At 33.0% G+C, this 20,440-nt stretch overlaps 1 protein-coding gene across 3 annotated transcripts; it reads right to left on the bottom strand.

Moving 5' to 3' along the window:
• Positions 1-8,541: 8,541 nt before the first annotated feature.
• On the bottom strand, positions 8,542-19,766 carry LOC131168627 (phosphoinositide phosphatase SAC8). 3 transcript variants are annotated; one of them, XM_058128212.1, is made up of 20 exons: positions 19,462-19,766; positions 18,745-18,819; positions 16,667-16,794; positions 16,465-16,556; positions 16,278-16,335; positions 15,323-15,379; positions 15,124-15,156; positions 14,816-14,897; positions 14,608-14,714; positions 13,094-13,180; positions 12,916-12,993; positions 12,478-12,542; positions 11,102-11,200; positions 10,887-10,986; positions 10,335-10,443; positions 10,160-10,232; positions 9,942-10,035; positions 9,739-9,825; positions 8,905-8,971; positions 8,542-8,806 (listed from the first exon to the last, which is right to left on the bottom strand). In XM_058128212.1, exons 1-20 carry the CDS (start codon positions 19,610-19,612, stop codon positions 8,679-8,681), a joined length of 1,770 nt encoding a protein of 589 aa, XP_057984195.1. In that variant the 5' UTR covers positions 19,613-19,766; the 3' UTR covers positions 8,542-8,678. The 3 variants fall into 3 exon arrangements, with proteins under 3 accessions (XP_057984195.1, XP_057984196.1, XP_057984197.1); XM_058128213.1 differs by lacking the exons at positions 8,542-8,806; positions 8,905-8,971; positions 9,739-9,825; positions 9,942-10,035; positions 10,160-10,232 and having other exon boundaries at positions 10,887-10,972; positions 19,462-19,746; XM_058128214.1 differs by lacking the exons at positions 8,542-8,806; positions 8,905-8,971; positions 9,739-9,825; ... (1 more) ...; positions 10,160-10,232; positions 10,335-10,443 and having other exon boundaries at positions 10,891-10,994; positions 19,462-19,746.
• Positions 19,767-20,440: the final 674 nt, after the last annotated feature.

Below are 20,440 nucleotides of genomic sequence, written 5' to 3'. Positions count from 1 at the left end.
ACAAAAGGATAAACCGAAAGAAATATTATGCAAAAGTACGAAGGACCAAAAAAAATTTCACATTTAGATTATAATAACAAGGTCCATAAGCCAGCATATATTTCAATCAAAACATGGTCATCCATTATTCAGCATGCCAAAAAAGATATAACTTAATCCAACATTAGCATGTGAACTAATATGGTCAAGAGAAAACAAATATAATAGTTTAGCAAAAAAAAATAGTAATGTCAAACATTTCAACCCAACCTAGTGTTTGGTTTCAGAAAATATTCATGCATCTGCAGTTACATTAGATTGTATACTCATGCTCATGCTTGCATGCTTTAGTCATATTTCAAAGATTCATGCTCAGAGTCATATGTCAGATGGTATGAATTAAATATCCATGCTTAGTTTTTATGTTTTCGTGCAACACATCTCTTCCTTATTACATTGCATCAATCAAAAGGAGAAGGTCATCAATAAGCATATACAATCAACATAAAATAGATAAATGATTATTCATCATGCTTAAGATGATAATAAAGAATCCAAAATAGCATGAGAAACATTAAACGAGCAGAAAATATCAGGTGCATAGTTTAGTATAAAAACTGCTATCAATGAGTCGACTAAGATCGAGGGGCAGTCGCCTTACATTTTATTTATTCAAATTTTTCTCCAAACAATAAAGCTTTAGTTGATTAGGCCTCAGAGAGTCAGTCGCCTGACTTTACTGAACCAGGAAATTTTAGCAAGTCAAAAAGCAACCAGTTAACTAAGGGTAACATTTCAGTTGACTGTACTTCAATGTTTTTGACTTACATGCTTTCTTCAAACACTTATCCTTATTCCTTATTCAAAATTCTTATGAAATAAGTTCAATTTGCTTCAGATTTTCTTTCTTTTGATTTCAGATAATTCTTTTGCATATGACTACCAAAATTCATATGGCTTTCCAAATCTCAATACTTTCTAAGTTACACCTTGTACGATCCAAGCTTTCTTGATTGTAGCCAACAATGCCATTCTTGTATTTATTTGTTTCAATATAATAGTTATAAATAAGCTCAGAAACTCATCTTTAATATTGTCCATTTCAACTCGTTCAATATCCTTGTATTAATTTTGATTAAGTGGCTTTCCATATATTGAACAAGGAGAATTTTCTTCTTGGTATTTGTGAGCTCTTCAGATTTTCTAAGTAGCAGCTTCTGATATGATCGTGGAGTAAAGGCTTTTAAATATCCAACTTAATAATTTCATAAGACTACTTAGAGTAGTTTTCTTCTTGAAAAATCAATTTCATTTTTCTTGCACTTAAAGATGAATATCATATTGACTTATTAAATACTGAACCAGCTGAACTACAAATTTTCACTTTGAAATTCTTTCAGTGTTTGATCACTTTACTAAATCTCTTTTAATTGGATCTCAAGTATGTGCAAGTAACAACATATGTTGTGCTCTTAAAAATTTGATCCTTAAGTATTCATGGATTATTTTTGACAATTCAACTAAGGTCATCTACTTTTGTCCATGAGAGATGAATTTTCTGGGTTATATTATCTCATTACTTTATCTATAGCTGATATAGTGAATTATTTACCATGATATGCATAGTCAAGATAGACTTTCAGTTTATGCATTATATATATTCTCATGGTCTCTAATATAGTAGACATATTTGTTAAGCACTATCTACTAACACAACATACTGGATCTCTTCTTATGTTTGAATTGGCTACCTTAAATCCTATAGTCTATAGAGGCATCCCTTTTTATTTTAGTATAGATTTAGCTTTCTTAATTTCTAAAAAGGGAATGACTATTCCTAGGATTTATGAAGTCCTTGGTTTGTGAACTAAGTTTTCATCTTGGTACCTATACTTTCTTGGGCCTTAATGGTTTAACAAGAGATGTTTTTTTTTACTCTATAAACATGTTTAGTTTTCACACCCTTTTGTTTTTTAATGGACATTCAAAATTTATGTGTCCTTTCTTTTTACATAAGAAGCATGTGGTGTGAGTGTAAGAATTTGAAGAGGTGCTAGCATAGTCTTTGGAGGCTTTTGCAAAGTACCCCATTTAGAGGTTCTTTTCCTTGTGTTCTCAACTCCATTGAATCCTATGCCTTCTTTATCCAAAGACATTCTCTGTATTCTAATCATTTTATCAAGATTTTCTTTTCCTCTAGTAAAATTGTAGATGATTTTGGCTTTATCCTCAATTTTTCTCCTAAAATCACAGATTTCCAAGTCTTGTATATTTTTACCCTTTATTTGCAGCATTACTAGACCTTGAGACATTTTGTTGATTTTTCTTTTTAGTTTAGATATATACAGATCTTTCTCAATTTCCATAGAAGATTGGGATCTTAAATCTTCTAATTCTTTCATCACCTTTTCATTCTTACTTTCTAATCTTTTGATTTTTAAATCATTTTCTCTCTCAGCAAGATTTTTTTATTCTAATTCTTTCATTACAGCTTCATTCTTATTTTTCAATGAAGTGTATCATTTAGTTATATTAACTAGAATCATATGAACCATGAATAGTTCACTTTGTAGTTCTTCATAAGATGACATACTCTCATTATTGGATTCATAAGATGAATATGATTCATTAAATGATTTAGCCGAAGTGCTTTGTACTTCATCATCATCCCATGCCATAAGACAACCATTTTCAATCTCTTGGTCACTTGATTCACATTTTGAGCTACTGAAATTTATATTATCCCATGTAGTGGCCTTCATTGCCTTTTTCTTTTTCCTCTTAGAATCCTTCTTAAGTTGTGGACAATCTAGTTTTATGTGGCCTACTTTCTTGCAATTATAGCATGTAAGAGGTTCATTCCTTGTTTCCTTTTTATTGGTTTCACCTTCATCTGATTTTGAGTCCCTGAATTTTCCAGTTAATTTATTCTTCTTTCTAAGGATTTTTGCAAGTCTCTTGGTTATGAGCACTACATCATTTACATCCATTACCTCTTCATCTTCATCACTAAAGCTTTCATTTGAGGCCTAAAATGCAATGGATTGCTTGATTTTAGACTTTCCACTTCTTTCGTTTGTTGTCATCTCATATGTGAGGAGAAAACTTATTAATTCATCTGGGGAGGTATTTTTCAAATTTCTTCTTTCAAATATTGCAATGGCCATAGGTTCCCAAATTGGTGGAAGTCCTCCAAGGATTTTTCGAATTATTTCATATGTAGAGTAATTTTTCCTTAAGGCATTGAGGGAGTTTATTATGTGAGCAAACTAGTGTACATACTAGTAATGGTCTCATCAGGATTCATCCTAAAAGCTTCATACTCGCTAGTGAGCATACCGATTCTATTATCTCTTACACCAATAGTACCTTCATAGGTTACTTCAAGTTTATCCCATATTTTTTTAGCTGATTTACATGTCATGATCCTATTGAATTTGTTTACATCAAGAGCACAATATAGTGCATTTATTACACTAGAGTTTATTTGCAACATTTTTAGGTCATTATCAGTCATCTATTTTTCTTCCTTACGTACATCTTTGTTGTCTAGATTTTAGTAGGGATGAGGTCACCATGTGTGATTACTTTCAAAGATTTTCCAATCCATGGTTTGCAAATAGATTCTCATTCATTGTTTCTAGAAAGTGTAATTTACACCGCAAAAGATAGGAGATCTAGAGGAAGATTGGCCTTCGGAAAAGGGAGATACACCTAAGTGTGTCATAGGAATCTTTATGTAGCTCCTAGTTTAAGATTTACTACAACCGCTCTCTCATACTAATTGAGAAGTAAGGTGTACTCTCAAGAGGGGGGTGAATTGGAATTTTAAAATTTCTTTGGAAACTTTAGTCTAGTATAACCCTTTTCAGATTAAGTTAATTACAATCACACTCTCCAATTAACAGTACAATTAAATTTATCAACAACTTTACAAGTACAACCAGCTATCCTTTGTATGAATAGATAATGTCTCAATTAAATTTAATCTCGTATGGATAAACAATATCAATTTGTCAAATTCCAATAATAGATAAATATTTTTCAAAATCAGAATATAATATCAGAATATTTGATCTTATACAAACAACAATTTTCCTTCAATGTAATGATTTCAATGATTCAATCTGAAGTGTTTCTTTAAAAGATTTATATTAGTTGAGTGTTAAAAAAATCAAATTTCAATGAAATATATCAAGACATAATTCTCTAGAATTGATCTTAGTTTTCTAGCAATGTAACTTTATTAAGATATTTAGTTTCACAAGATATGTATCAGTTATATTTCAGTCACTTCAATATTTAAAATATTAACTTTGAACTTGTGAATGATAATAATGCCAAATACAATTTCTAAAGATTTTATTTTATAAAGCTTGCAACTTTGGCAAAATTCCTTTCAGCTGTGATATTCTAAATCAGAACTCAATTTAGCTTCTAAATATGTCAATTCAATCAACAAGGTAAGCTTGAAATCACAATATGAAACAAAATAGAAATTTCAGCAAGCTTCCAAAATTCAAACTTTGATATTAAATAAGTTACTTGAATTTAAGTATGTAACTAATCAATAAGTTAATGATTTTGATATTTATTAATCAACGTACTCCCTCTAATTAAGGTTTCTGCAATTCCCATTAACAAATTAATTTTCCGCAATTAAGTAAGCATCCATGCAATTTATATATGCAGAAAATTAAAGAGAGTAGGGAAGAGAGAGAGAGACACCGGATTTTTACAAGGTTCATCCCAAGGCCTACGTCCTTGCCCCAAACAACCGCTGTGAGAATTCCAACTTTCTTTATTAGGCCAAAGTTACAACATCTCTTCCTCAAAGGTGGAGTTCGCCTCTCTAGCGAGAATTCCCTTTTAATAATCCAATGATTCAATCCCCTAAACCGTCAAAAACAACAAGAGAAACAAGAGCCTTGTGTACAAGTAACACTCTCAACAAGAGCATATTAGTACAAGTGAATATCACAATATACTTCAATCAAAATCAATATATAAAGAAGAATCTTAGATGATTGTTACTAGATTTCTGATTTAGAATTGAAATTCTCAACGTAAATAGATCATAAAAACCTTGGCTTTGTTAACATTAGCACAGCAATACGTTTTGCAGAATTTCAGCAATAGTATTCTGAATTTTCAATTTGTATGTGCTTGCTAGTTGTTGTTTAATTCTTGAAATCAACATTTATTTATAGAGTTAAAAAGTAATTTTTCATGTTGCTCAAGTTTCTTGAAGTATTTCCCAAGTTTTCTCAAAGTCTAGAGCTCAAGAAATCAAATTTGGAAAGTTTCCAACGCTTTTTTTTAAAACTTAAAACCTGAAGGTCAGTCGACTGAACTATCAAGGTCAGTCACCTAATCTTTTAATTCAGCATATTTTTTAAACACGGTACAAGGTTAGTCGCCTAATCCTAAGAGGTCGGTCGCCTAACTCGATTTTGTTTGCTTTCTTAAAAAGCTCATAAAAGTTCAGTCGCTTGTCCTGTTGTCAGCTTCAACCACCCTTCAGTTTTTTGGATATAACTTTCACTATAAAGCTCCAAATAAGACGATCGTGGTATCAAAAGAAAGTTTAGAAAAAATCCTACAACTTTCATGTTGAACATTTTGAAGATAGGAAACCATTGATAGATAAAATTGCACATCAATGCAAATATAGGAAAAATGAGAGAATTTGGAGAATCCTACTTTGGTGCTTTTCTTTCCAAAAATAATTTTAATCTTTTTGAAATAACTTTTGACCTCACAAAAATATTTTCCAAGTATTTTAAAAGGTATCTAGGTCCAAGTAATTAACCTAAGAGTTTCATGCATCCATATTGAAATCTTTTGAAGTATTTACATGAGACTTCTTAAAAGACTATAACTTTCTGAGTGCTAAGTCTTCATGTATTTGCTTTGCTCTCAGTGTCTTCACATATTTGCTTTGACTTCCTTCATACTTAGTTTTAAGTTTCAATAGTCTTTAGCTTCATAAGATCTTGTAACATTAAGTTTGAGCTTTTAACAGACTTTGTCAAGCACTTGTTCTTGAACACTTAAGTCCTGAATCATCACTTAACCAAATATGTTAAGTTCTTTTACTTTGTTATCATCAAAATAAGATTCTAAGCCTTGTGAGGCCAATTGCAAGTGTAAGAATATTTTGATATAATCTACTTATAAGTAGGGCTACAAGCAAACCAAGCCACTTATGAGCGACTTAGAAGCTTGGTTCGATAAGTGTTTGTACAAGCTCTTTCATTTTATAAATGAATGATTACCAAGCCCAATTTTTTGACTTGTTTGATAAACGAATCGAGCCTAAACATGAATGAACACTACTTATCACGGCTTGTCAACAACTTAATTATAGGCTCCGTTTGGGTTCGTTAACAAGCTTGAATTATAATCATTATGAGCTAGTTTAATAAGGTCAAATTAGGGTTGATAGACTATAGTTAGCATAAAAGTAGGGACTATTTGTGCATACTTTAAATTATTTAGTTCAAACTCCAAAACTTTAATTTAGTGTATGCCTAATTCAAGGCCAATAGGCTAGCTTGGCGGGGTAAAAAAATACTATAAGTATTAGTAAAAGCTATTTTTCACCTTTTTGCCTAAAACAACTTTTTGTCTCTCAAAATGAGAGGTTCCAAAGGAACCAAATTGTTAGCAAACTTCTAGTAGCTTGGCTAGGTAAGGACTTGTGATCACATTCATTTACATAATAAACAAACTTGAGTAAAGTACATTAAAAGCTCGGTCTAAGCTCGGCTTGAGTTTAAGCTTGGTTAAAATTTTAACAAACAAGCTTGAGCATGGCAAAGATCAGAACAACTTTGTTTGTAGTCCAACTTATAAGGGACGTTCCAACAATTAGAACTTGGAACTTTTGTGCTGGTCTGAAGTTCTAATCTTGGAAAAGGGTGGAAAAGATGGGAGATGAGCTGACTTCCCTTGTGTGCCTAGTTTTTATTGGCCTCTAATGGAAGAAAAAAAAAGAAAAAATAATAATAATAAAGAGAATATTTTATTATCTAACATAAAAATACAAAATATAATATTTATCAAATATTTGCAACATGTATAAATAGACAAACATGTGTGTGTGTGTGTGTGTATGAGAGAGAGAGAGAGAGAGAGAGAGAGAGAGAGAGAGAGAGAGAGAGAGTGCGCGTGTAAACACAATTGGCTGTAAAAATTAAATAATAATAATAAAAATTTTAATTTTAAATTTAGATAACAATAACTTCAAAAAGTCAGCCTTGATGATTGACAATGCAGAGTAAAAGTGTTGTCAAATCAAGGCTTATTATGTGGTAAACTAATAATGTTTGGTTGTCGTGTGATTGGTATTAAATTAACTAAATATAGTATTCAAATATTTAAAATGACCTTACATATACATGTTTAAAAATAATTAATGCCATGTACTATTAATAAATAGATGAGTATTAGTTGATGAATTACATTGGTACAACCAAATGAGGCTTGAAGGAGTGGGGAGCATCAATCGACGGCATATCCTCTAGACAAAAGAAAGTTAACTCAAGCACAACCTTGATGGCCACATTAGTAGGAGAAAGGAGCATTTTGATCCACGTCGACCAACAAGCTAACCACCTCGACCCAATTAGAATAAGTGATGCAAGAGAAACATCTTAACTCTCAATTGACCACCACAACACACCTCATCATTAACCAACCTAATCATTTGGGCCCTTCTAAAACAATTTTAATGGTCGAGGGACGTTAGCTCTAAGTTGAGAACCTCGGTGAACCTTCAATAATTGTTTTATAACCTTTTTACTCGAACCAAGAATAACAAGTAAACAAAAAAGATCACCTCATCATCTTATAGTAGAGGAGCTAGTTCATTGGAAAACTCATTCAGCTATTGGTTTTTTGTTGTCTTATTTTTTGTTAATCTTCTTCCTCTTCAAGAAACCTTGATCTCACAAGATAAACATGTCTATAAGAAAATTCAAGTGCAGTGTTGCACACAAATGTCCATTACAAGTGCCACTGTGACCTATACCTCCCCACCAAAAAGAAGCCTCTTGGTAGGCCCTAGATGTCCTTTTAAGATTCATTGTGGAGGCTTGTCGCTTGCCTCAAAATGAGGCATGCCTAAAACCCCTCAAGGCTCAATCTAAAGTATGAAATTCCAAAAATGCTAATGCATTATGCACTAAAGCCTACGCATTTGTACAAAAGACATGTCTTATGTACCTTTATAATTGGGGATTGCACATTTTGAGTATGCGAATCTCAAGTTACATTTGAAAGAAAATTTGAACTACATGTATATACAAAAGGGATGACATAATATGAATCGATTCCTAAAACTCTTGAATCTAAAGTATTCTATAACAATTGGTAGTGACACCTTAAATCTTGAAAGTAGTTTGACATTTTATAATGTTATAACTATCTCTTGACACGATTTACTTAAACAAATTTAAATCAGTAGTTTACAAATTATATTTGACTTTATTTACATTTTATTTGTAATTTTATTATTTTTCTTTATTTTTATAAATATACATATAATTTATTCACACATTTTTATCTAAAAATAAAATTCTCAAAAAATTTACACCTTAATGCCTCATGGCTTGTGCCAAGGTTTTAACTTAAATTCATGTTGTACAATCTTCTTGGCAAAGCTACAGCTCTACTTAAAGCAAGTAGAATTGTTCTTACAAAAGCCCACATAAGCGAGGCCTTGAACAGAATTGCCTTCCATTGGCCTTGACTGCTGCCATCACTCCAGCAGTCACACCAGCCCAGAGTACAGAAGATACAAAATGATGTGCATTTCGCCCCACTGCAAAATAAACAATTGAGATTTTGAGCTTCTGGCTGTGGCTGGGCATGAAGTAGGAAAGGAAATGTAATACTGCATAAAATTGATAGTCCTGATACCTTGGTTGACTGTCAAGGATGTCACAGTCCAACCTCCAATTAGCAAAGCCGATGCCACTGGGAGGTACTGCAAGTTTTTATATGCACAACAATATTATTAGGAATGGGAAAAGGAAACAATTTACCCACATAATTATCTAAGACTAACGTCTGTAAAATTTGCCTGGTTAAGCAAAGGCCAGAGTACATATCTGTAGAGACTGTCCAACAAGCTGAAAAATTCAGCATTGATAATTTTAAAGGGCACTGGGTGGAGAAAATTTAGTTTTCAGTTTATATCCAACAGATTCAAGTAAACACTTCCAAGTCCTTCTGAGGGGACTATCAAATTCAAAGCAAGGTAGAACCAACAAGAACATTCAGCTTTATTAGCATAGGGAGATCCCACAAATGCCCACCCAAATAAATCTAATAATTCAATTTATCAAAATGTTTTTCATGACAGGAAAAAAGAAAAAAAAATAAAAACTGCGAGTACCAATGCAGCGAAATAAATGTAATTGGTTTGATCATATCAGCTCAAAGAAGATATTTTTAATATTTTTCATTCTTCTGAAAATGGTATTGAACAATAGATTCAGTGTGATTATCTGCTTTCTAGTTTCTAGGATAACTCATGGTCGTTAATAATGGAAGTCTCAGAGGAGGTGGATATTTAAATACCAGTAAAGTATAAAATAGACTACCCTATGTTTAGAGAGGTCTTGAATTTGGATTTGTATTGGATTTGAATAAAATGTAATATAAAATTGTGTTGAAATTTGTTTAAATCCACCCAAATCCAAATCCAAAGTCTGAAATATATGCTCCCAAATGCAGCATAACATTGCTTACAGATAGCGATTCAAATCCATTTAGCTGGAATGGAGAAGGACTGCTTCTGTTGACCATATAGTGGCCACTAATAAGATCCATTGCATCCTGGAAATCCATAAAATGCACCCATAAGCAAATCTAACCACAAATTGAATAGCATTGGCGATCTTTCAATAAAACAGAAGCTATTTAAGGGATATAAGCATTGATAGAATTCATGCCTGCCGGACTCCATCTTGAAAATTATTTAAATAATATCTTGATATTGCACTCATTCCATCTTTAATTAGTCCTGCTATGGTCTGCTTCCCATATCTGCAGTATTACAAATCCAAAATGTGAATTACAAAAGGAATCAAATATACTTATTCAAAGACACACATACAAAACTAAACAGTGGTACAGTTAATTAAAGTCTTGAGTGTTTAATGAAATTTACCTGACTAGGTCCCCTTTCAATGCATGCGTCCCAGAATATTCAAGGCTTATCTCATCGCCTTGCTCAGCCCACACTAGCATGAGTGACAAACTTTAGAACTGAGCAGAAACATATTTAAGTAGGCAAATCAAATTTAGCAACAGAACATACACAATAATTATACTAAATTACATACAGATCTTGAAAATTTCATAATCTTCAACAAACGATGAAATGCATTCAGTCGGAGAGAGTAGTCCAATCCTCCACAACTGTGAATTTAATGATTTTTGAGCTAGATAACTCTGAAAACAGAACGTTAAAAAATAAATAAAAATTTTAATTGCAGTATAACTGACTTCAAAGCACAAAACTAGGTCCTCTATGGACAGCCAATATGTTGAGCATAAGACATCCATCTTGGAGGCCTTGGGTTCAAACCCAAAAGGTGGTGAGGGATTTAGGATTAAGGGATAGGTTGCCTCCATTATGTACCCAGTTCCAATGGGCCTCCCAATAAAGCAAAAAAGGAAAAAGCACATTAGGAGAACACCCAGCTGGAAACATCAAACATGGGTATAATCATGGTGTAGTAACAGCAAAAAGGTCACACCAATCCTCTTAATCAAAGTTCTAGGAAAGAGAGCTGACCCCCATTTGGTTTTAACATTCCAAGGCCTCATCTCTTGTTTGTTAGTTTTTTTTTTTTTTTTTTCTTTGGAATAAAGAATTTGAACAGTGTGCAGACCTGAGTAACATTTGTTCGGTCAAGGCAATCAACACAATTAGATCTGATGATTCCTCTTTGTTCCTCTAGTATTTCCCCCTCTGCATCTACGAGGAAATATCTGCTCAGCTGGAACAGCATTGATTAAATACAGAATTATGGAAATACAACATTCTTGCACTGTTGATATTTTATTTGTGAAACTTTTAAAATCATATTCCAGTTATTTAGATTACCCATGCTTGTTAAAGTCCTCCGAAATTTGATCGTATAGAAGTTGAATATTATCAAAGTTTGAGTTTCCACAGCATTGATGAAAGTCAAATGAAATATATCTGCAATCAAATTTGAACAAATGATCAGAGCAAGCAAATTATCATAATATCTTGGACACTCATTTCCTCAAGATAAGTCACTCATATCAAACATGAAGGCCAGCAAATAAAATCATCAATTCATAAGAGAGCAAGTTATAAAATTAAATGAACACCACTTAACATAATAATGGGAGTTAAGTATCATCAAAGACTTACCAAATCACCATCGTATAAAATGTAAAATTTTACAACTGATAACCCATTTGGCCACTTGTTATGGTTCTTATGAAATGTTCATTTCAGCTTAATAGCTTCTCTATGATTACATAAAGTCCAGAAACACTTCTGTATTTTAATCATCCTGCCTTTACTCCTTGAGGAACATTTCACCCTTTCTACTTGATGATAGATCCTAAATTAATGTCATGCATTTTAGGTACCTATTGACCATTAATGCCAACTATACCAGCATGTCCTTGCATATGCTCCATTTTAGTCCAAAGGTCAGACTTCAAATCATTGCAATTGCTCATTGATCAGGGCATTGGTGTAGATATTGGGGGAATTAGCCTCTCCAGATAGAGGCAAAATTCCTACAAAGCACCTTCCACAAACCTTCTTTTGTACCGTGTTGTAGTCCAAGTTATCCAAAACTCTCCAGAGTCTAGACTTTCTCTCAAAGTTCTAGTTCTAGCCTCATCAACAGGTGCAATATCTAGCATACACCATAACTACTACTACTACTAGATTTTATGTAAACCCACCATGATACAAAATATTCCTATTCCTCCTGCGAATGTATCATTCCAATGGCTATTCCATCATATATGTCTTCAATTATGCTTACAGAAATTCTAGATACTCACTTCTTTTGTCAGAGAAATAAACCAATCCAGAATCTGCTAGTACAAGCATGCATCTGCCAATCCATCCCATTACCAAATTTGGCATTTAAGGCAAAAGGGATGATGATGTATCCCTTTTATTAAGAAACTAAACCTTCCTATTTTGGTGTCACAAATCCCAAGTATACTCCTTGTAGAACAATTTCAGTTTTTAGTTCTCATAAGTGCAAAAAAAGAAACAGGGGTTAGAAGAAACTGCTGATATAATACCAGAGGATCCGCAAACCATATACAATTATATAAATATTCAGCAATTTTAAAATTGACATAATCATACAAGTTCACAATAAAATAAAATAAAAGTGCAAATCACAGTGAACATGAGTAACTTTTTTTATGCAATCTTTTCATTTGTTTGTCAATGCATATCAAGAAGTGAACAGAAGTCACCTCACATTTGGCAGCTTTTGCATTTCTGCAGCAAATGCCAAACTTAGCTGACCTTCATCACCATGCTACAATTCAAAAACAAAAGGAAAGATAACATTCAGTAACTTTTATGCATTCCTATAATAGAAAAGTTATATTCAGAAAAACCTACTTGAAATCCCAAAATATATATCAGTAGAGTAGTCAAAACTACATGGACAATGTAAGTGGTAAACAGCCCAAACTTGATGTGAAATTCAGGGATTCATAAAGGATTTCTTAATATTTATAAACTGCCACACGATATCATGTACTTAACAAACAAATATGTATGCCAAATGGGTTTCATACACACATACATGCCCGCCAGCACCACACACACAAAGAAAATATTTTTGTAGGCTGGGTTTGTATACCACATGAAAGCAGGGAACCAAAAAAAAAAAAAAAACCCCTTACTTTATCAGTTAAATCAACTGCAACAGTATCTCCATATCTTTGTTGAAGATCGAGGAAATGGCGCTCCACAACCTTTGGCTGGGGGCAGAGGACCAGACAGAGAATCATAAAAAGATTGTCACCAAATCATGACCATTATACAACCCAAATATAAGAGCATCTTGCAGAAGACGCATACTGTTTCCTCATGGTTAATTATTTCAAGGCGTGGTTTATAGCTCAAATCAACGATCTGTTTCCAAAGAAGTGGAATTGAACCTCGAATCTGAAAACAGATAAGAAAATATTTGTTAAGCTTTGAAAAAAAGAAATTTAGTATTATGAGGTATGCAGGGTGCTAGGTTGCACAGTTGCTAACAAAGCTGATGGTAAGGGTGTTACAGTATGCCAAACAGTTCGAACCACAGGAACAGCCTCTCCAAGCACTAGGGAAGGCTGAGTACATCCCCAGACCCCGAAACACACTGCTCCTTTTTTTTTTTTTTGTTTGTTTCTTTCTTTCTTATTAAGAATTGTAGTGCATGAATATGATAATGGTCAAGTGAATTTGCACAAAAGTACAATTTGTTGATAAAATTTCCACAAAATTGCATTTTTGCTCAAACAGTAATTTTGGCAGGTAAAACATTCTATGTTCCTGATTTTCATGATGGAACGGATTTTTCAACTGAAAATGATGTTAAACTAATTAACTGACAATAAAGAAACATAAAATTCAAATAATTATTGCGAAAACTTTCAAAAGATACCAAGAATCCTTAATATGATTAGAAGAAGAAAAAATGTTTTCATCATTAATATGCCCATTAGACAAAGTGGGAGCAGGCACAGGGAAGCAGGGAGATGAGGTTAGAAGGTCCTACAAAGCACCTTTGTGAATTATACATAACATCAGCAAACATATGTAAGAAACATAAGAAACAAACTAACATCTAATATATATATATATATATATATATATATATGTATGTATGTATATATTTATAAAAAAAAAATGGTCTAATTCTGATATATATACTAACACAATTATATAAGCAGTCTAGGAAATTAAGATTATATTGCAGCTTCATCTCTAATTGAAGATAATACGCCTAGGCCTATGGCCAAGCAAAAGTCTTTTGAAGTTTAAAATGACGGGAAGGAGGTTCTATCATGACACAGGCAAGATCTTGTCATGATTGGAGTGAAAGGTTTTGTTTAAGAAGCATCCAAGATTCTAACGTAGAAGTATCACCTTGTATTCTTGTAAGATAACTATAGATATGCCAACAGTGTCCTGAGTGTAAAGCACATTTCCCAAGAATAGTAACAGGATTATTTCGAGCAGTCCTCACAGATGGCGTTTTACCTTCATCAGCTCTATAAACTACTTCAGGTCAGACTTTATCTTTTCTTTCTTTTTTGAGAATCCAGATTGGACGTTGCTAAAAGAAAAATGTATGAGGAATAAGTATTTCCAACTCTGTAGGCGACATTTGGCCTTTACAATTGACTTTTTCTCAGATGTACACAATGTTAAGAAAAATTTATCCTCAACAATTGCAATTTTAGGGTTATTTTTTCAGGAAAATGATTTTTTATTGTGTAAAAGTGAACACTAGAAATGAATTCACCCCAATATTTGCTCTCAGATATAAATATCTTAAAGCATGAAATCATAATTTAAAGACAAATTTCATATGACAGAAATACCTGCAAAAATGAGGACCTGAAGCCTTCACACTCCAGCAATTGCTCAGTTTCAATAAAATTAGCAGTGTCCCCTTCAAGGTTTGCTCCTCTTCTCCACATTCTTGTCCCTAAAGTCAACATATTACATATGAAAACCATGTATATCGAAATATTTAGCACATAGTTTTATAAATAGAAACTTGAAGCACCCATCCTTGTTTCTTCTTACCTAAACGGCGTGTACATCTCCTCGAGATCAATGTAATTAAGGCAGGTGATCCTTTAAGATTGAGCCTTTCAGAGTGAAAGCTTAAGGTGCAGTTAAATAAAACACATATATTGGGTTCAGATATAATCTCTCTCTCTCTCTCTCTCTCTCTCTCTCTCTCTCTCTCTCTCTCTCTCTCTCTCTCTCTCTCTCTCTCTCTCTCTCTCTCTCTCGGTGTTGGTTTTTGCATGTGTGTGTGTGCCGGTGTGCAGAGAGAGAGAGAGAGGGAGGAAACAGAAAGCACAATGAATGAAAAGTTTCAGGATATTCCCTTGTAATATAGGAATGATGAACTCATCAAGCTGCAACAAGAAAAATAGTCAATGGTCATAGTCAGGCAGTCAACAAATGATTGTTCACCATTTTGAAGTACTTTCTCACTTTTGAGACATTTTTCATGCAAGAAAGAAAAGTACTTTAAAAGCATTAACTGAACAATGTCACAATCTAAACAGAACATCATCTTACCTTGTGCTCAATAAGCTCCTCCAAGAGATTTTTGTTCCAAACGAATCGGGGATCAGCCTGATATAGGAATGAAAATCAGAACCTCAAAGTGTTCAGCAATAAGTCCAACTACAGATAATGTCTTGTTAAAAAAAAAAAATTGAACTGTATTTTACAGCTATAAAACAGAGGAATAATAAATTGTCAGTTGTAACTTGTGAGCAAACACTTGACATCTTGCCAGTCTGTTACTCATTCTCCCTCACACTAAGGGAGAAGGAGAGACATTGGGTGCTCCACAATACACCGTCCAGTGTTAGTAGACACTCCAAAATCCAAATGTCCCCAGACCATCAATCATATCATTCTTCTTCTTCTCCCCGGTGTGGGAGGGGCATTTTGGTTCATCCACAGAGGCATCAGGATGGCTTGTTGAAGAGCATATCTATTCTTCTTCATGCATGGGAAACAATAAATAAAAACGAGTGGATGTAATGAATGTGGAAATTTGAGAAAGCGTCGACTCCCTTCCTTCAAATATAAAGCACAAAACTCCCCCGTGTTCCCAATCAACACTAATTCTTGCCAGGAAAAGGTGGTAATTTCTCACAAGGAACCCTGAAGTTATTCAACGAGCTACAAATTTTCATATTTTCAATTTCTCCAAACAAAAGATGTGGGATATCACATAGATTTCATTTTAATATTGAAATTTTATTGGAAGTGGAACCTTCAAAAGTTTGAAATTGTAATCAATCAGCTGGGGTGGCCATGTCTAACTACCACCTGAGGTAGTGCAACTAAGAAAAAATTGGACGGAAGTATGTATTCATTGCTTGGCCCAAACTGCAAAGAGATTTACTGGTGAAAGTATAACGGACACATTACCATCCATATAAAACTTCTCATTAAACACAACATATAGGGCTTTCTTGAAGATAAAATTTATTCCAAGAAATGCAATATGCTAACAAACCTGCTTCCAATTTGGTTTATTTGCCCACCCTTCTGCCAACTTTAATCTTCTCTGTAGGCTGATACACATAATCAAATGCATCTTGAAAACATAAATTTTAGCTCGTGTATAGCCAAGTATAACAAGAAATAAATCCCAAACAATGTACAACTAAAGGATGACAAAATAATCATAAAAAAGAACTTACTTCAATGTTATATCTGTTTCATATGAATAGTACAGCCCTGGAGTGGATTCCACTGTTTTCAACAGAGTCATAAAGTAAGCCTCATCTCGTTTCTGCACAACAATTTAACTAGGATTTAGGCAACAACTGAACTTTTAACCATTTTAAGGGAACGCCCAAATAAACATCTAGATTGTATAGGACATAAGAAATAAGATCCTACCTCCTGTGAAGTTGAAACCTTCAATGCTTCATTGCAAGACAAGAACTTCATAGACATCACCCGGAAAACAGGGAAACCAAGATAACTTCCAACTTCTTTCCGAGAAGTTATTACAACAACATATATTCCTGCACCAAACTCAAAAAGGATGTGCAAAGAAAACACATTTAAAAACATTCATATCAAAAGTTTCCCCACCATTTTCCATCATATTCATAGCATGCCAGTTGATAGCTTAGTCCTTTTAAGACCCTGCCCCAACAGAATTAGAAAGCACTGTGCTATATACATACAACTACCATCATTGATGGGGCTGTGGCAGAGAAATTTCAGGTTTCATCTCATTTTTACAATTTATAATGTTTTATGAACCAAAAATGATAGCTGCCAAAGCTTTTCAAAATTTGTCATTAATATTATATTATTGCTCCTTTATAATTTTTTAAAGGTTCATTTAGATGCTTACAGAGAGATTATGCAGCCCAATGGGAGAAATTTATATATCAACCTATCAAAATCCCTCTATATCCTATTCTAAATATTTAAGATATTTCATGATGTGTCACTCTAAAGGTTAGGGAACAAATTATGATGTACTAACATAATATAAGAACATTATTAAATTTCTTGCAAAAAAAAAAAAGAGGCAACCCCAGCCCATAAGACTCCCCGCTTTATGAGGGTAAGGGGAGGGTCATCACAGTGTAAGCAGTCTTACCATTTCTTTTATGCAAGAGCTGTTTCTTTGGACCCGGGACCAATCAGCCACAAAAGGAGCAACTTTGCCGTTGATCCAAGGCCAGCCTTCATACAGTTTCCTGCAAATTTTAAAATATTCTTCTTTTTCTCTTGCACTAAATACTAGGGGTGTACAAAAATTATCAAAAAATCAAAAACCGGACCGAAATCGCAAGTGGTTCAGTATTTTGGTATTTGGTTTCGGTTTCGGCTTTAGAAAATGAGAATATTCGGTTTCAATTTTAGAAAACCGAAAACAAATGGTGTGTTCGACTGATAGCATTTGTATCATTGGTGTCATTTTATTTTGCAGTCATTTGTCTCATTCTATTTTGCAGTCATTTGTGTCATTGGTGTGCTTTGGTTTTTTAGTGATGGAGTTTAGGCGAGATTAAGGTTCGATTAAACCCTTGTGAAAAACAATTGTTGAACATAAAAAAAAAATTGGTTAAAAATCAAAAAAATCGGAACCAAATCACTTAATGTTCGGTTCTCCAAGGGATAATAAGTTTGGTTCATTTTCTGTTTCGGTTCACCAAGATTAAAAACCGCAAAGTTCAAATTGGTTTTCGGTTTGGCCCATAACCAAACCGTTATGAATCGATTATGCCCCTACTAAATACTAAAACTTAAATCCTTCTCCAAACTTCTAAAAATGATTCATTTGAATCAATTCTTCAAAAACGCACTATAATGGTTTTGCAATTAATTAAACTAAAGAATGTAAAAACCCACACTTAGTCAAAATATTTTTTAATATAAAATTTACCTTTCCCTTTTCTCTTTAAAGATTGAGTTTTATAAATTGTCTCTAACATTTATGGAGCTGTATCTTGATAATTTGCTTGTTCTACATTTTCTTGTAATTTCTCCTTTAATGAATATATATTTATTTTATTTTTTATTGTATATATACATACATTTTTGTGTATATAGTACATATATTCTTCTTCCTTCTCTTTTTTTTTTCTTTTGGTGATACGATGACTTCTATTTATATTTCTGTTTTTTAACTTTAGGTGGTTAATTAACAATTTCACAAAGATAGAGTGTCACCAAATAAGAAAAAAAAAATGAAAAACTAGTGTTATAAAATATATAAGACTATTTAGTACGCAGAATCATTTGTATATTTAATAAAAAAAAATTATGACTATAATGCATGTGCCAAAATAATAATTTAATTTACCCATCAAGTTGGAAATAAAATGAAAAAAAGTATAGACAATCAATGATATAAATTTTTACTGAGGTTTAGTGTTGCACCCCACCTCACTAGATCCTAGATTCGCCACTGTGCATTCACTCATATGTAATGTTAATATGTGTTAAGCAAATACCTGCAAGCAATCTAATTGTTCCAGCAATCCCATAAACTGTAGAGACTTTTGAAGGACTCACAGAAGAAGTATCACCTACAACAATCAATAACATGGACTTAGATCCTCATAAATTAAGAATTATGCATAATGTTCAAGCAGAGCATCTAAATGACACAGCAACAAAGGAGAATGTGCATTAAATTCTGAACATAATTGGTTGGTTCCAAATCCTACAGGAAACATTCCTTACGCGTCTTTCTCCAATTTCTAAACCAAAATTGAAATTTTTCCAATTAAGACAATGCTTTACATACAAAAAAAAATGATTATGAAGTTCTTTTAGTTAACAAGACAATTAATTTGAAAAGTTATGCATAACGTTTTTTGCTTACATAGCGTCACTTTTCCATTAATTCACATATAGTACTTACATTATCAATGCGTCGATACAAAATAGTGATCACGGGTAATTAAAATTGTATATTAACAAAGAAGAACAGACTGCAAAATAACCACATTTTTTTTCATATATATATATATATATATAACGAGATGCTAATTTATCTGAAAAAAACTAAATAACGAAATTCTGATTTATCTGAAAAACCTCAATAATGATGCCGAGCTCAACCGCAAAACTCGGAAATTCCGCGCTAAACGGAGCTCCGAATATAAAGCATCGATGACTAAATTATTGAGGAAAAATAAATAAATAAATCAACCAAAATTCCTCACTGATGTCGAGCTCAATATTTCCATCACGACGATCGATAGAAAAGCCTTGAGTGGGAGATTTCGCAGATTTTATCACGAATTTGTCCTGAAACTCCTGCAGTTCCAGCTCGTCGAAGAGCTTGTACCCCCCAGAAGAGGCTTGATCCTCCATTGCTCACAAATTCAAATCCTGAAAATCAAAAGAAACACGAGCAAAAACCCTAGGAGGTTCGGAAATTCTTCTTCGGGCGATTCATTGATCCGCTGAAGGAAGAGAAGAAAAATTGGGGAATGGTCATAACAACTCGTCAGCTTCAAGGACAGACAGTTACAGTCGTAGATCAGCAGATATTGTTAGAGCCTGAGGTGGCGTCATTTTAACGGAATGACGATAATACCCCTAATGAGTTACGACAATTCTCAGATTCGGGAACTCATAATGTCGTAATCATGATAGCTGGAGAATGGCATTGTCGGCATATTGGACCTCGTTGGATAACGTTCCCCAAATTACTTGATTTTCATAGTTCAAAATTATTGTATTGTCCTTTTAAGAAAATTACATGGGTTGCGGTCACTACCTAGACTATAGATAAGTTCCATTCTTTTTCTAACTTTCTAATAAATTCCAATGCTTTTTGTGTAATTCGTTTCATTTAAGTAACAAAAAAATTGATTTGCTATCATACTATGACTCGATTTTTTTTTTTTTTTTATTAGTAATTAAAACAAAAAGTATAACAGCAAAACAAAATCAAGTTTTTTTTTTTTATTAAAAGAGGGCGACACTTCCATTTATTTAATAATATACTCTCACTTTTAGCGAAAGAATAGTGTGGTTATAAGATAAAACAAAAAAAAGAGTACAGAAAAAACCTCTAAAAAAAAATCAACACCAGCAACCTACCAAATTATGATAACAAAACTAAATATAATTAACAAAAAAAATAAAAACATAAATACAACCAAAATTAAATCAAAATACACCAAACGAAATTCT

This window comes from Malania oleifera, chromosome 11, assembly GCF_029873635.1.
Source record: "Malania oleifera isolate guangnan ecotype guangnan chromosome 11, ASM2987363v1, whole genome shotgun sequence".
NCBI classification, from domain to species: domain Eukaryota; kingdom Viridiplantae; phylum Streptophyta; class Magnoliopsida; order Santalales; family Ximeniaceae; genus Malania; species Malania oleifera.
Note: the sequence above shows the minus strand (reverse complement) of the source record. Positions and strands in the feature narration are given on the sequence as shown.